General features: G+C 53.3%; 1 protein-coding gene across 1 annotated transcript in view; it reads left to right on the top strand.

Annotated features, from left to right (window-relative positions):
• Nucleotides 1-12,170: 12,170 nt before the first annotated feature.
• Nucleotides 12,171-17,177, top strand: part of NPAS1 (neuronal PAS domain protein 1) — a 28,714-nt gene continuing 23,707 nt past the window's right edge. Inside the window, exons 1-2 of the mRNA XM_081961504.1 lie at nucleotides 12,171-12,274; nucleotides 13,108-13,346. Of these exons, the coding sequence (XP_081817630.1) occupies nucleotides 12,183-12,274; nucleotides 13,108-13,346 (331 nt within the window). The 5' untranslated portion in view covers nucleotides 12,171-12,182. The remainder of the gene's footprint in view (nucleotides 12,275-13,107; nucleotides 13,347-17,177) is intronic.

Here is a 17,177-nt window from a genome sequence, read left to right as displayed (position 1 = left end):
ATAAAAGAAATAAAATGAATAAAAAATAAATAAAAAGAAATAAATTAAATAAACTAAAATAAATCAATGAAATGAAATGAAATAAGAAAATAAAAAAATGAAATATGAAATGAAAAGATAAATAAAATAATAAATAAAATGAATAAAATAAAATAAATAAACAAAATAAAACAAAATAATAAAATAAAAAAGCTTGTAACACCTTTTCCAACTACAGTTAATTCCTTGCGGAAGGGCACTGGCTTTTTTCACCTGTAACTCACAAAAATCAGGCCCCTTTAAGAAAAATGGTTAGTTGGAAAAAGGTGTTACAAGCCCCCACACTAACGTCTTGGTTCCCACACACCAACACGGGCTCCCTCCCTGGTCTATCCTGCGCTACAGAAACCCGGCTGAGGATGGACCAGGATGCAGCCAGCATCCTTGCAAAGGTAAGTCGTTGGCGCAGCAAATTCCTGTTGCCATCGGCCGCGGCCCCCCTCCCCGCTCTCCTGCCAGCCAAGCCCACCCAGCAGCGCAAGAGTTAATGGGGGTCAAGCACATGTCAGCAGCTGGCAGTGTCTGGAAACCGAGGAGCCCCCCAAGAGATCCCCCTGGCACGGACGGGAAGCTGCTGACTGACAGCTGTGGCTCAGCCGGTGTCAAAGGCCTCCCCAGCTGAGCCATAGGTCATGTTTGGGCCGGGTCCCTTCAGGCAGGATGGGGAGGGGGCCTCCTGACACCCAGCCTGCCCCCCACTCCCCCGTGCATCACCGGACGCTCCCCTCTCTGGTTGGGCATGCATGCCATCGCTTGGAGGAGGACTCTGCCAAGAGGGGGGGAGGAGGGGGGTAAGGCTGTGCCACTTGCACAAAAACGCTCCCGAAGCCGCATCGGAATACCCCCCCCCCCGTCCCCATCTCTACCGCAGCCAAAAGGTAGATGCAAAACTTGGAGGTGGATACCAGGGGGCTGTGGCCCCCTCCTATTGGGGGGGGAGGAATCCAGGTCCTAACATGGAAGCAATGGGGGGTGGGAGCTAATGGGGGTGGGCGTTTTCCCTCCCCACCCCATTTGGGTGTCTGAGACCTGCTTGGAGGAAGGGAATATCACCCCCTCCCCCCCAAAAAACTACAGGTAGTCCTGGAATTACGGCCACAATTGGGACAGGAACTCCCATTGCTAAGCGACAGCATTGCTAAGTGAATCCTGTTTCATTTTCTAACCTCTCCCGCCGTGGTTGTTAAGTGAATCACTGCAGCTGCTAAGTGAATCCGGCTTCCCTGATGGATTTTCCTTCTCACAAATGGTCACAAATGGCGATCACCCCCCCACACACACACACACACTGGCAGGCTGCAACCGTCATAAGTATCGGCCAGTTTCCAAGCACCCAAATTTTGATCATTTGAGCATGGAGATGCTGCGACGGTCGTAAGTGCAAGAACCAGCCATAAGTCCCTTTTTCAGTAGTTTGGTGATTTTGAACTGTTAAATGAATAAGGAAGGAAAGAAAGAAAGAAAAAGAAAGAAAAAGAAGGAGGGAGAGAGAGAGGGGGGAAGGAACAGAAAGAAAAGGGGAGGAAGGAGGAAGGAAGGAAGGAAGGAAGGAAGGAAGGAAGAAAGGATAGAAAGAAAAAGAAAGAAAGAAAGAAATTGTCCCCTATAACCTGACCGAAGGCAGCTTTGCCAATTCAATTTTATTTCCCGCGTCTGTTTGCAACCAAAGGGAGAAACTTTTCCATTTTGTGCCGCACATCAAGGAAAGACGGATTCTTTTTAAAAAACAATAACACCTTGGGATTGACAGCTGCCATGCCTGACAAGCTGATTTGTCAAAGTGGGAGAAGAACAGGATGGAGGAGATCAGCCAGCTGGCTGCCGTTGGAGGGACTTGCCCCCTCCCCCCTCGCTCTGCCCACCTCCATGGGCCGGGGAACACAATGCGTCCTGCCCAGCCCCATGGGGGTGCCGGTGATCTTTGCCCTCCAGCAGCCCCAACCTGTCAATCAAGCGCCAGGTGACATGACGGGCTGACAGAATGTCCATTATCTGCTCATCTCCCAGCATTCCTATGACATGGGCTGCCAATCACTCCCTGCTGGAAAAGAGAGGGGCTTACCTACATGCACCAGGCGCAATTATGGGGGGGGAGATAAATGTAGGGCACCCCTTCCTCTGCTTTCCCTCTGCTCTTCATGTTTCTGGGGGAGCCTGAATCCGACCGCATCCTGGCTCCAGCTGCTTCCAGCTCACCGGCCTCCGTGCAGGAGGGTGGCACCCCTGGCGAGACCATTGACTGGGTTTATCTAACAGAATCACAGCGGGAAGGGACCCTGGAGGTCTTCTAGTCCAGCGGTTCTCAACCTTTCACAGGGGTCGCCTAGGACCATCGGAAAACACATATTTTCAATGGTCTTAGGAACCACGACACCAATTTTATGGTTGGGGGGTCACCACCACGAGGACCTGTATTAAAGGGTTGCGGCATTGGGAAGGTTGAGAACGACTGTTCTAGTCCACACACACACACCCCCCGCACAAGCAAGAGACCCTTTACCATTTCATACAAATGGTAGTCCAATCTCTGCTTGAAAACCTCCAGGGATGGAGCACCCACAACTTCTGGTGGCAAGTAGTTCCACGGGTTAATTGTTCCAACTATCAGGAAATTTCTCCTCAGTTCTAAGCTGCTTCTCTCCTTGATTAGTTTCCACCCATTGCTTCTTATCCTGCCCTCAGGTGCTTTGGAGAATAGTTTGACTCCCTCTTTTTCTTTGTGGCAACCCCTGAGATATTGGATGTCTGCTATCGTGTCACCTCTGGTTCTTCTTTTCATTAAACTAGACATCCCCAGTTCCTGTAGCTGTTCTTCCTTCCTTCCTTTCCTTCCTTCCTTCCTTTCTTCCCTTCCTTCCTTTCTTCCCTTCCTTCCTTTCCTTCCTTCCCTCCCTCCTTCCTTTGTTTATTTGCATTCTGCCTTTATTATTTTTTACAAATAACACAAGGCGACAAATATCATATCCAACACATCTTCCTCCCCCTATATTCCCCAATCACAACAACCCTGCAAGGCGGGCTGAGTTGAGAGAAAGAGAAGGACTGGCCCGAGGTCGTTTTTTATGGCTAAGGCAGCCCTTGAACTGACTCCCAGTTTCTAGCCTGGTGCCTGAAGCCACGAGACCAAGCAAGCTCGTCTTTCTTTTTTGCTTGTAAATATTAATTTGTTTTTAACATTGGTTCTCTGCTATGTTTTGATGCCTGCATTTCTAGGGTTGTCTTATTAATTAAACTGAATTAATAAAATTAAATGTATTCGCTGCCCATCTCTCCTTGGGGCTAATCTAGGCACTTTAACGTAGTAATTGGGCTGTTATAAACAGCACATTATTATGCAATTATTGTGCCTCTGCAAAGCGCCTACTTAGGTGACATGGAAGGGGCAGAAATTAAGCAAACAAACAAATTTATTTTCCAAAGCTCCCAAGGGGGAGGGGGAGAAGCTAGGAAGGAAAAGGACAATTTGAGCTCAAAATAAGGAGGGGGTTTCCTGACCTGAGAACTTCCAGGGGTCAAAGGGGCTCCATCTCTGAGCAGAGGGGGGTGGGCTAGATGACCTCTAAGATCCCTTGCAAACCCAGGCTTCTATGCTACTTCCGATATATTTGTTAGTGCAAATTTGGACAGAGGCTGATCTTCTCTTCCATGCCGTCTATTTATTGAAGCTAGCTCCCAACGGCTTTCCTTGACCCTGCTGTTTAGCCACGCTGGCATCCTCTCCGTTGCCTCGGTTTCTATTTTTTTAAAAATCCCTCCCTCCCAGGAAGAGGCTATCGGACTTTTGGGGAATCTCCAAGTTCCTCTCTGAACTTTCAGGCGGAGACCCGTGAGCCTCCATGGGCTGACCTCTTGGCCGCTCAGAAAAGGCGTTTGGGTTGGAGGGAAATAAACAGGGGACAACTGCAAGGAGATAAAAGGAAGAAAAAAAGCCATGAATGTTTTATCTTCCCTTTGAACGATGGCCAACGCATGAGAATCTGAAGAACAGCGCATAAAACTGAAAATGAAATTATTTTGTTCTGCTGACTGTGGAAAAATCTGTCCCTTCTCAAATCCGGATGGACATTCGCCTGAGAATCCTTGGAAAAAATCAAATGTGACAAGATTCTAACAAATGTTAACTTTCTTCCCCAGACCATAAGGACTGGAAAAATGCCAGGGACATACCAGCCTTTTTAAATACATATATACATATACATACATACATACATACATACATACACACACACACACACACACACACACACACACATATATATCAGGGTCTCCAAACTTGCCAACTTTAAGATTTGTGGATTTCAACTCCCAGAATTCTCCAGCCAGCTCTGAAGAATCCACAAGTCTTAAACTTGCCAAGTTTGAACCCTAGAAGGTGGGACCTGGGTTCAAGAAGTAAGCGTGGCCAACTTGTAAAATGTGGTGAAACTCACTTAACAATGCTCTTGTATAGCAAACTTTCTTCTTTCTTTCTTTCTTCCTTCCTTCCTTCCTTGTATGTCTCTCCCACTTTTTTTCTTTCTTTCTTTCCTTTCTTCCTTCCCTTCTCTTTCCTTTTCTCTTTCTTTCTCTCTTTCTCTTTCTCTCTTTGTCTCTCTCTCTTTTCTCTCTGTCCCTTCCTTCCTTCCTTTCTCTTTCTCTCTTACTCTTTCTTTCTGTCTCCACCCCTTCTCTCTCTCTCTCTCACACACACACACATAATACATCCCTTCCAGTTATATTCGTAGATATGACATGGTCAGCCGTTTCCTACCTGATCACCCTTCCCCACCACTTTGGGGGCCCACCCATAAACCACGGCTTAAGAGACCCACGGAAGGTGTCAAGCTGACTCAGTCACCTGTGCAGGTGGGGGTCCTGGATCTCCCTCCATATGTCCCCTCCACCCCATCTCCCACCTCCCCACCTTCTGCAGAGTCTCCTCTTTGAAAGTTGGTCCCCTGAGATTAAACTTGGGGGGGGGGGGGCTGGCTGCCTCTACACCCCCACTTCCAAGACTCGGGTCGGTTTCGAAGCCGCCCGTTTCCTGCTGTCCGGCCACCTGGGCTGGCTTCCTAACCCCCCTCGCCGCCGTTCACACGTGCATCGCTCTCTTGCGTGCAGGATGCCGGCGAGGGTCTCGGCCGCTGTTGGGCTGCCTCCACACACACACCCCTCCGCCTCGTCAAGCCGCTCGGCCTGCCTCTGCCCCCACCTCCCGCCCCCTCCTCCTGCAGGCTGCCCACCGGCGGCTGGAGGCGCAACGTGGCGCCCGTTGCTCCTCGCCCCGGGAAAAGCGCCAGGCGGGCGGCAGTGGGGAGGGGGCTGCTGCCGAGCCCGACCGACCCATGACGGAGGAGCCCCGGAGGCAGCGGTGGGCGGCCAGCCCCAGGCGGGGGTCGCGCCGGCTGCCGGTGACTCTCGCCCGGAGGCGCCCCCGAGCACGTGGCTGCCCGCCGGGCGGTAAGGGCGGAATTGGGGGCTGGGGGCGCCGTCGGGAGAGTCGGGGGTCCCGGGCGGAGCTGGGGGGCGTGCGGTGGGGAGGAGGAGGAGCCGGTTGGGAGGAAGAGTTAACCTCCCCGGGGGAAGGGAAGGGGGGCGCCTCGCCAGCCCTTTCTCCGGCAGCCTTTGTGGGGAGGGGGCTGGCGCTGGGGAAGGGACGGGGGGAGAACCCCGGGCGTGGGGGGGGGGGGTTTGGCGCGCCTGCAATGGGCTGCGGGAGGCGGCTGGAGAGCCCCGGGCTGGCGGGGGAAGTTTTCCGGGGAGGCGGCGGGGGTCGGGCCAAGCCGCGGCGACCCCCGGAGGCGCTTCCTGCCCTGATGCGGCGCCCGCTCCGGCGGTTGTAAGAGATGAGCAGGGCGCCGATCTGGGTGGGGGGGCTTCGGGTCTGCCCTCCGCCCATGGGGTCAGTCCGGGTGAGGGAGACCCTGGGCCGCGGGAGGGAAGGAAGGAAAGAAGGAAGGAGAGAGAAAAAAAGAAAGAAGAAAAGGAAGGAAGGAGAGAGAGAAAAAGGAAAAGGAAGGAAGGAGAAAGAAGAGAAGGAAGGAGAAAGAAGGAAGGAAGAAAAGGAGAGAGAGAAAGAAAAGGAAGAAAGGAGAGAGAGAAAGCAGAAAAGGAAGGAAGGAAGGAGAGAGAGAGAGAAGAAAAGGGAAAGAAGGAAGGAAGGAAGGAAGGAGAGAGAAAGCGGCCGAAGGGTCTCCGCGATGCCCGGGGATCCAGCGCTGGGGTCGGGAGGGCTGGCGGGCGCCCGGTTGGGGAGGCCAGTCCTTGGGAGGCAAGGTGGCGCCCCCAGCGGCCGAGAGGCTTCCCCGCGGCTTGCGCGACTCTCGGGCGGCTCTTCGGCGGAGGAGGACGGTGAGTTGAAGCGGGGCTCGGCGGCGCCTGGGGTGCCTGGCGTGGCTCTTTTTGTGCCGCGTGCGTGACAGGAAACTTGCGGGCTCTTGGCTGAGATGCCGCCACCCGCACTGCCTACACGAGCCCCATGCTGATTCCAGCTGGGGAAGGGGAGGGGCCGTCTGCTCGCCTCACCTGCCTCCGTGCCAGGCTGCCAATTGGGCAATGGGTGGAACACGGGGGAGGGGGGGTCGGGCGGCATCCAACACAACCTGCCCATACTAGAAATCTCCGTTTCCCTGGGCGAAGAATGCTAGAACTCTCTTTCTCTCTCTGCTGGAGCCAGGCGCTTCCCACGCCTCTCTCGGTGCCCTCCGCTGTGCCAAGGGGTCAGTTGTTGGCTCTGTGGCCAAATTTGGGAGCTGCCAGCCTTGACTGGGCGATTTGGGGGAGTTCGATTAGACTGGTTGAGCGGTCAGGGAAAGGCACTCTGCGTGCCCTCAGAGGCACTCTCTACCTTGCTGGAAATTCCCCCCTTCAAGCTTGGGCCGGAGGCAACAGGTGCCAACGTGCTTTCGACTGCCGTCTTTCACCCAACTGCTGGATGCCAAGGGAGGGGGGAAACTGAGGCAGTGGCTGCCCCCACGGCTGCTCTGGATGACAAGCCCCTTTTCCACCATCCCTGCCGGGAGTTGTCAAGGCATGAATGAAGAAGCCAAAACTTGGAGTTCCGCAGCCCCCTCCCTGATCCAAGAACGTTTCTTCTGGCAAAGACCCCAGACCCCCCACCAGCCTTGGGGAAGGGCAGGTCGGGACACCTGAAGCTAAAGCAGGTCAGACAAAGGTGAATCAGACCCCCTCCCCCAATCCAAGGGCCCGCATTCTGGAAGATCCAGGGGTGAGTTGGGGAGGGGGCTGTCTGTCGGGGGGGGGGGTGCTTGTCTGGAGGAGGGGAGGGGCACAGCTTGGTCAAAGAAATAGCCTTAAAACGGTTTTTAAGGTTGGTATCTTTTTTTAAAAAGAGAGTTTGCAGACTCAGTTCCAAGTTTTTTGAACTGATGCCTTGTTGGCAGAAATGGGTCCCAGAAATGGTTATGTGGTTTTTGGTGGCTCTTTGGTGACAACTGGAGGGGGCTCGAAATAGGGAATCCTTGAGATCACCAAAACGGTGGGTGCTTTTATTGACACCCCCCTCCCCCAACGATTGGTGGAAATGGTCACGGTTGGATGATCAGGTCCCACTTGCTCCCACCTTTCGTGGCTCTCCTTGGGAGCTGCTGCCTATCAGTGCCGTTTCTGGAAAATGCACATTTCTATTGGGGAGGATATCCTGAAACGGAATTGGCAGGTTGCATGCATTAAATTCCTCTTTTTTTTCTCTTTTGGAAAAAATTGCTGTGGCATTTCAGCTTCCTTAAACACCTGGGCAGCCGGTGGAGGTATCCCGAAAAAAACTTGTGTTTGTTTGTCCAATGTGGGCAGAAGGTTGGGTTTGCAGGCGGTTTCATTGAAAAAAGGGCCCTTTGGAAGCCCCCTCCCCCCCCAGGGAGAATGGTTCAAGTGGGTGTTAGGGGCTTGGGGCCCCCCATGACTGGAATAGGACCTTGGAAGGGCTGTATATTAGTTCCAACTGCTGTTTCTTTCCCCCAAATTGTCCAGTTCAACGACATTGGCTGGTTTTTGAAATTCCACAAGATCAATATCCCACCCAAAGGATTGGTTTGGGATTGGTTTGGTTCTTTGTATTTGATTTCGAGAGGGAAGGGGGCCTCCATCCGGGCACTACCAAGCCCCACTGAAAATGGGTTTGGGGTCTCGCTTGGCTGTGGGGGTGCCTCCTGCATCCGAACGGTTTCAGAGGGCAAAAAACCCCAGCGGGGATTGGCACGAGTAAGTCTGTCCGCAGTGAAACATTTTCCTCCGGTTCTCCAGCCCCCCCCCCACCCCACCCAGTTCACTTCCAGACAGGGAAGAGCCAGAAGGAAGCCTGCTTGCTCCCCCCTGCCCCACTCGATCCCTGTGGGGGTCAGGGGGCTTGGGCTGCAGACCTAGAAGGGACCCCACCTTCTGCCATGGCTGCAGCATCTGTGCCCCCCCCCCCCGTATTTGTGGGGTAGAGCTGATGAGTAAGGAATTTGGTGCTGTCCAGGAGACAGGAGTGAGATGGACAGGAGAGACTCGGAGAGGTCAGCCTTGAGCCATGCTAACCAAGCTGCCCGCCACCAGGGCTCAGGAATTCTGCAGAGGGGAGCCGGCGTGGTCACACGCTCCGTCCCTCTTCTGCCCCTTCCAATGCTCTGGACTGAGGATGGACGTGGGGGGGGGGAGAAGAGAGCACGGAAGGAGGTATCCTTCAAAATGGCAGGCAGGCTGGCTGGGGGTGGTAGCAGCAGGAATGCTTCAGAGCCCCTCACTCACTTGGCGACCAGCTCTGTAAGTAAGCTTTAGTGGCTACTTTGCTCTTTGCACAACCATGCAAAGGGGGGGGGGTGTCATTTCAAAGGCTGCTCGCCTTGGGGTCTAGATGGCCTGGGTTCGAATCCTCCTTGCCGGGGGTTGGCACGATCTCAGCTGGAAGCAGGAGTGCTCCTGTGAACCCCACGGCTGGGAGTGAGTGAGTGAGTGGGGGGTGTCTTGACAGCTCGGCTTCAGAGCGTAGTAGCAGACATGCGGGTCAGGTCTGCCTGTAGTTGCCCGGTGCGTGTTGGGGGGCACCCCCTTGCTTCTTTCTCCCCCCCCCTCACCTCCCTGTGAAAATCTGGGGACCACGAGGAGATGAATTTGCTGGGAGAAAGTTCTGGCCTGTGGAAACATGGTATTTCTGTGCTGTTTGGAAGGTAATCTGGATGCTTCAGAAGAGCTTTGACCCAACCCCTTCTTCTCCTTAAGCCGAGGATCAGGGAAAAAAAACTGGTTTTTTGTCAGACTGGCACTTTTTATTCAAAGGCTGAATTGACTTTGGGAAGATGCAACCAGATTCTTTCAGATTCGGGGTACCCTGGACCCAAGGTGGCCCTCCTGCAATCCTGCCAGCTGCAGTTAAGTTTAAACCGCTTCCTGGTTGCCACCCTCTGAAAGGCAGGTCTGCCTGTGCCCCCCCCATCGCTTTCCCTTTGCCCCCTTCCAAATTGGGGGCCGAGAGACTCTCTTTACAATCCCTCGTTTTGCCCCTGCACCCCTGCTGCTCCCCTGCCTCCCCCCAAGCCAGCCTTTGCAAAGTTTCAGGACTCGGGAGGGCCTTCACCCCCTGCCCCCTTTTGCCCTGCCCGAGCTTGCAAAGGTGGCTAGCCAAACTCCGGAGGCTGCCCATTGGTATGCGCCAGGCGGTGTGTCTATTGATGATCTCCATTTTATATGCGCAAGAGGCGTGGGTTTTGTATTGGTATGGGAGACGGGGTGCGAGTGCAGTTGTGCGTGCCTCCGGATCGGTATGCGTGGGCGCTCGCGCGTTGGATGCGTGGGGAAGGGGACGGAGGGAGGATGGGTGGCCCCCGGCGGGATCGTTGGCTGGCAGAAGGCGCTGCTCCCGGGCTTGTCCAGCGTGCCGGGCTGAGACAGGTGCGTGTTGCAAGCATGTAGCCATCCGTGGCAAACAGGCTTTCCATCTTCCTGGCTCGGTGTCAGGATGTTGAACAGTTTTCCTACGGCCTCCTCGCTCCGTTAGGTAACGCTCGTCCCGGGAATGTCATTCCTCCCCCCCCCTCTCTCTCCCTCCCTCCCTCCCTCTCTCTCTCTCTCTCTCTCAGTTGAGAAGTAAGTTACAGGCGCTTCCTGCCTTGATAGATTTGCGGTTGAAGCGATGGAGAAGCAGGAAGGGCCGAGGGTCTGTGGCAATTCTGCAGCCACCTCTGGCCCGAAAGTCTGGGTCGGCCACCCGCCTGGTGCTAACAGGGGGCAAAGACTCCCTTAACCAGGGAGGCCGCCCCTCCCACCTTAGCACTCGCTGGGGAAGGGAGTAAGCCCCTGGTTACCAGACCCTCACCATAAATAGGGGCCCCATATCTGTGTCATCCTTCTTTTTCGGAAAGCAAGGAGCTGCTCCGATGGGGGCTACAAATTCTGGCTCTTTAAAACACGTTGATTCTGATTCTGTTGATCTCACATTTGGGGCAAGTTAGGAACTTGAGAAGAGCAACTTGGTGGGGTTAGGACTAGGGTGGGTTGCTTTCGTTGGGGGTCTCTCTTTGCCTCCAGAAGTTGTGGGTGCTCCCAACACTGGAGGTTTTTAAGAAGAGATTGGACAACCATTTGTGTGAAATGCAACGAGCAGCCATCGACAAACCAAGCCTCCAGGGTCAGAAGCAGTCTATCTGAACCCTTTGTGGGTTTTGATTGCCAGCTTAAAAGGGCTGCAGGCGGATCTTCGCGGAATCGTTTAATCTGAGCTTTTAAGTCGCCTTTCGATCTTGTTCTTGCTAACTTTGAGACCTGCCTGAACAGAGGTTGGGCTAGAAGACCTCAAGGGTCCCTTCCAGCTCCTGTTATTCTGTAACCAGGAAGGGTGAGAGAAATGGGCCTTCCCAGCTGAGAGTCACGTCCGTGCATTTAACCGTTGAGGGATGCAGCCTCGTTGTCGCTTTGGGGAAATTGGCCGACTGACCACGCTCCCTTCTCCACCGGCTGCAAACTCTCGTTTGTTTATTTTAGTGCCCCCGTTGCATCTCTCTTCCCTTGACGTTTGCTTGCCACTCGAAGGGCCGTTCTCTGGGTTCCTCCTCTGATTGTTCGGGGAAAGCCTGGGATGAAGCGTGAATCCATAGTCCAGATTTCTGGAGCTTTGAGTGTCCAGATTCAGGATTGACAGGTAGTTCTCGACTTACGACCATAAACAGGGACCGGCATCTCCATTGCTAAGCAAGGTGGCTGTTAATCAAGCAGCATCCCCCATTTTACGATATTTTTTTGCCATGGTCGTTAAGCGGGTGCTGTGGTTGTTAAATGGATTGGGCGGTCGTTAAGCAAATCCAGCTTCCCGTGGTGAGTTTGCTTGTGGGAAGCCGGCTGCGAAGCTCACCAAGGGTGATCAGGCAACTCTGCCACCATCATAAAGGCATGCCGGTTGCCCAAATTTTGATCACAGGACGGTGGGGAATGCTGTGATGGTCATAAGTGTAAAAATATTTCTCTTTCTGCCCCTCCCTCACAAAGGATAATAATTAATGCAGCTAAAAAAAACAACCCATCTTCTAAACACCTGGCTCTTCCTCTCCTCCCCCTCCAAGCATAAGGACTAGAAACTTGAGGGTTTTTCCCCTCCCTTGGATCAGGAACTCAGGACCCCTGCATGCTAGCTGGGGAATTCTGGGACTTGAAGTCCACAAAGTTTCCAGTTTAGTGACTGTTCAAAGTTACAGCACCAAAATTGAATTATGACGATTTTTCAAAGTTACGACCTTTGCAACACGCCCCCCTCCCCCCGGTCACACATGATCAAGATTCGGATTGGCAACGGACTCATATTTACAACAGTTGTAGCCTCCCGGGGTCACGTGGTCCCCTTCGGAAACCTTCTGTCAAGCCAGATTCACTTAACAACCAGTGACTAACTTATCAACGGCAATGTTTCACTTAACCACTGGGTCAAGAATGGTCGTAAAACTGGAGCAAAACTCACAACAGGTGTCTCGCTTAGCAACGGAAATGTTGGGCTCAATTGGGTTCGTAAGTCGAGGACGGCCTGTATTAAGAGAAAGGGATGTGACAGGGACTTCCACCCCCCCCCCATGTCTTTCAGACGGCTGCCTCCGTGAAGGGCATCGCTGACCGGAGAACGTCCTGAGCGGCTGGAGAGCCTGGTCTGTCCAGCGCTAGCTGGATGGTCCCTGCTGGGCGCCATGGCCTCCCTCTACGGCAGCGAGCTCAAGTGCGTCAGTGTGGAGTGGGATTTCCTGCAGGGCCTGTTGGTCAAGAACCAGCCGGTGCCCTGGTAAGTTGGCATCCAACGGTGGGCATTGGGCAAGGGGGCCAGGGGTCGCTCCGATGGCCGAGAGCGTTTGTTCTCCTTATGCCCTGACATGCTCTCTCAGCCTCCCTCGAGGGGCTGTTTGGAAGGTCGGAGGGGTGCTGGGACCCTCCTTCCTTGTGGGCATGGACCCCTTGGGAGAACGATGGGGGGTGGGAGATGGGCAACTTTGGAGGGGCCGGAGCGCCCAACTCCCCTATCTTTCCATTTGTCAAGGCAGTCCATTTGGTTGGCTGTTTGGTAGAAAACGTTGAACAATTAATGATACCCGTGTTTAAATTCCCAGGACTGGTACATGGGTTTTGGACTACAGCTCCCATTATCCCTGACCATGCTGGCTGGGGTGCATGGGAGTTGGAGGACCACACTGGCCCATTATCCCTCAGCTCAACTCATTTTCCTTCCTTCCTTCCTTCCTTCCTTCCTTCCTTCCTTCCTTCCTTCCTTCCTTCCCTTTCTTTCCCTATCTCTTCTTCCTGTCTTCCTTCCCTTCCTTCTCTCCCACCCTCCCTCCCACTTCCTTTTTTCTCCTCCTCCCTTCTCTCTTCCTCCTTCCTCCCTCCCTCTGCCTTTCTCCTTCCTTCTTTCTCTTCCTCCCTTCTATATTTCTGCTTCCTCCCTCCTACTCTTTCTCCCTTTTCTTTTTCTCCTTCCTTCTTTCCTTTCTTTCCTCCCTCCCTTCCTTCTCTCTCCCTTTTCTCTTTCTCCTCCTTCCTTCCCTCCCTCTTCCTTTTCCCTTTCCTTCTATCTCTTCCACCCTTCTCTATTTCTCCTTCCTTCCTTCTTTCCTTCCCCAGCCTGCAGGCTCTACGCAAGGAAAAGTCCCGCAATGCAGCTCGTTCCCGCCGAGGCAAGGAGAATTTCGAGTTTTACGAACTGGCCAAGCTCCTGCCGCTGCCCGGTGCCATCACCAGCCAGCTGGACAAGGCCTCCATCGTCCGGCTGACCATCACCTACCTGAAGATGCGCACCTTCGCCCTCCAGGGCGACCCACCCTGGACCCTGCGGGCAGAGGGCCCCGCCCCAGCGGGCAACGGTGGGTGCAGGGGACTGGGGCGGGAGGGGGCAGGGAGGAGTACTGACCACGTGGGGGCTTGGACGGTGGGCAACCGGAGCTGCAGAGCCACCGGAGGGCATCTGGCTGGGGCCGGGTGAAAACCCGAATTTTATTGCAAGTAAAACGAAAAAGAGAGCCAGGTTGGTGAATGAGTTCTAATCCTCCTTTGGGCCTGAGCCAGTCACTCATTCACAGCCCGAGGAAGATGGCAATGGCAAATGACAGGAAGTCCTCAACCCAGGACCCCAATTGAGCCCCAAATTTCCATTCTTAAGCGAAACGTTTGTTCAGTGAGTTGTGCCCCGTTTTACGACCTTTCTTGATGCCGTTGTTCAGTGAATTGTGGCCTTGGTTAAGTTGGCAGCACGGTTGTTAAGTGAATCTGGCTTCCCCGTTGACTTGGCTGTCTGAAGGTCGCAAAAGGTGACCCCGGGAGACTGTGACCGTCATAAGTAGGAGTCGGTCATCAATCATCTGAATTTTGATCCTGTGGCCAAGGGATGCTGCCACGGTCATAAGTGTGGGAAATGGTCCCAGGTCCCTTTTTTCCAGCGCCGTCATAACTTCAAACGGTCACTAACTGAAAAAGTCGAGGGCTCCCTGCAAAGTTCCTTTCTTTCCATTGTGTAGATTTTGCAAGGAGAGAACGCACAAAACGGAAGGCTTGTTGGGGCCCCTGGAGTCCATCTAGTCCAGCCCCCTGCCCAGCCCCCTCAGGCCCAGGCCAATGGAAGTCTCCATTCCAGCACACAGCCAGCCCCCGGCCCCTTACCCAGGCAAAGTGGCATTGATTAGCCAGGCAATAAATCGCCATTTAAATAATGGGGCTTCAAAATCTGTAATTAAATAAATTAACTGCCTGGGAAGAATACGGCTTGCGGGATTTTCTGATTACTATCATTAGCTGTGGGGTAATTACCAGCCACATAACGAGGGTGCTGAGCATTAGGGATAACATCTGTCTGTTGTTTTGGGGGAGATGGGTGGGGGGGGGGGCTATCCTTTCTACCCCCTCCCCTCCTGCAACAGCGGATTCCAGCACTAAGGAGAGAGGGCTGGGGGAGATGGGGGGTGGATTTTGGTCCTCTTCTACTCTCTCCTTCCTCCCCAGCTCATGGGGGGGGGGCTTGGGGGGACATCCCAAATCTGCAGGGAACTCATCTTCCTCATAGTTGCCAAATGGAGACCGAAAATAACTTTTTAAAACCTGTCGCTCGCTGCATCTGGGCATCCCTGTTTTCTTTAAAAAGGTCGGGGGCCTGAAATGGCTCAGGAGTTTTGCCCTTGGTTGAGGGAGGGTGCCTGGCGCTTCATGAGTTTGTGTTTTGCAATGAGGACTAGAAACCTGTACAGAATGGGGCCTGGAGAAAAAGGCTTGGAATGGTTGAGTGGTGGAAAGGAAATATGCCAGGCGCGATGACTCATTATCCCAAGAGGAGGTGGGCAGGGGGTTTGGAAGTATTTTGGGGGAGGGCAGGGGCTGGTTAGCCGCCATTATGCCAAGATTCTGAGAATGTTGGTAGTATTTATGGATAATATCCTAGCTCTATCAGCACATGCTGGCTGTTTTCCTTTCTTCCCTCCTTTTTTTGCTTCCTTCCGTTTTTCTTTTCTTTCCTTCCTCTTTCTTTTTTCCTTCAGTTTTTCTTTCTTCCCTTTTTTCTAACTTCCCTTTTTTGTTTTCCTTCCATCCTTCTTTCCTTCCTTCCTTTTTTGCTTCCTTCCCTTTTTTCTTTTTTTCCTTCTTTCCTTCCTTTTTTCTTTTTTCATTCAATTTTTATTTCTTCCTTCCTTCCTTCCCTTTTTGTTTTCCCTCCTTCCTTTCTCCCTCCCTCCCTGGAACCAAAGAAACATCATTTTATACCTCGCATAACTGTAGTCCTCAACACAACACACACCGACTGCAAAGAATCCCCTCCCAATTCCCCTCTCCGCCTTGGGGTGGGGGGAGGCCCTAATCAATTGCATTAGCACAATTAGCAGCAGGTTTTTGTTGGGGGGGGGTCAGTCTCTTCCTGGGACTTTGTAAGGGGGCAGAACCCCAATGAAAGTCCTGCTGATAAATCAGTCGCTGCCTTACGAAACCTCTGGAGGGAGACCAATTCTTCAAATTGCCCCTAATTTGACAAGGAAAATGTAACCTGCTTTGTGTTTTTTAATTTCACTCCCCCCCCTCCCCGAGTCACTTCATGAATTGGGGTGGGGGAGTGAAAAGCAAAGGCTTAGGAAAGGGGGGTGGGGGGCTGAAATGGTCATTTTAGGGACCTGGCGAAGGGCCGCACAGCAGAGGCATTCCCCAGGACAGTCAAAAAAGTCAAAATGGCGTCCACAGCCCCACAGTAATCCAAGTCCCTTTGATCTTAAAAAAATCCCCCCCCCCAATAACAAAGTCCACAGGGCTCCTAGTTCAACTTTTGACCGACGGTCGTAAATACATGTCAAACTAATAAAGGCAGGGTACAAGTAAATAAATGTAGGCAAGTTAATAAAATATATGTAAATACAAGTCGGTGTACGATGTCTCTCGCAACCGTGTGGGCGAAGGAAGGCGAGGGGGAACAGGGCAGGCAGAGGGGGCTCAAGGGCCCAAGGAACCTGGAACCAAGTTTGGCCAAGGGGTTGGGTGAAAAGGGGGCTGGTTCCCATGCCCCATGGCATCGCTGGCCTGGCTGTGCCAAGGGGGAAGCATGCCTTGCCACACTGTGCCACACCTTCCTCTCCCTCCTGCCCTTCTCCTCCCTCACTCCCAGCACTGAGGATGTTCCCTAGTTTGGTAATGAAACGTCTGCAAGAAAACAAGTCAAGCTCAAAAAGCACCAAGGACCCCACAGCCGCCCTCCTCCTCCTCCTCCTCTTCTTCTTCCTCCTCCTCCTCCTCCTCCTCCTCCCCCTCCCCCACCCACAACCCCCTCCCTTCTAGCACTGACAATGGGACCGTGTGGGGTAATGAAACCAAGGCTCAAAGAGCACCAAGTACCCACAGTCTCCTCCTCCTCCTCCTCTCCACAAACCCCCCTCCCTTCCAGCACTGAAGATGTTCCCTAGGTGGGTCATGAAACGTCTACAAGGAAACCACCAAGCTGAGATGCCACCACGACCCTAAAGAGATTATTTGCATAACTACAGATACTGTATATCCTGGAAGCCGTTGAACCCCCTTCCTTCCTTCCTTCCTTCCTCCCTAGCTGTCATTCCAAGCCCCGTTGCCACTTAGCCCTCCGGGAAGCAGCCCCTCCCTCCTGGGAATCCAGGCCCCATTCCACCACAGGGCTCTTAAACAGCATCGCAAGGATGGCGAATGCAACAAGCAGCCTCTGAGTAGCCAGCAGGAGTAGCCAACACCGTACCTAGGATCCCTGGGACAGAGACCGTTATCCTGCTCCCTTCTCCCCACCTCAGTCCCATTTCCCATCTCCTCCTTCGGCAGCTGGTTGGACTAGAAGACCTCCAAGGTCTCTTCCAGCTCTGATTCCCACAAACTCCGCCAACCCCAAGGGAGACGGGCAAACTCTTTGGCCTCTCAGCTGCAGCTAATTCCGTCACAGGCCGGCCGAGAAGAATGGGCTGCAGCTGTGAACCCATCATCCCCGGTGTTCCTGGCAGCTTTAGTCTCCCACATAATTACGCTTTCGGCGAAAGAATTCGGTGATTAGGCCGAGCCGGCCGCGTGCCGGGTTGCAGCTCCAATAATCTCAGCAAAATTGTGACGTTAACGCTCATTCAGAGCCCACAACTCTTAAAGAGGCCAGGTTTGGAGACCTCGACCCCCCCCACTGGCCCCCACCGGTTTCAAATAAAGCCCACCCACTC

The sequence above is a fragment of the Natrix helvetica genome (assembly GCF_964273705.1).
Source record: "Natrix helvetica genome assembly, chromosome: 9".
NCBI classification, from domain to species: domain Eukaryota; kingdom Metazoa; phylum Chordata; class Lepidosauria; order Squamata; family Natricidae; genus Natrix; species Natrix helvetica.
The sequence above is the reverse complement of the archived record's forward strand: the minus strand, read 5'-3'. Positions and strand labels throughout refer to the sequence as shown.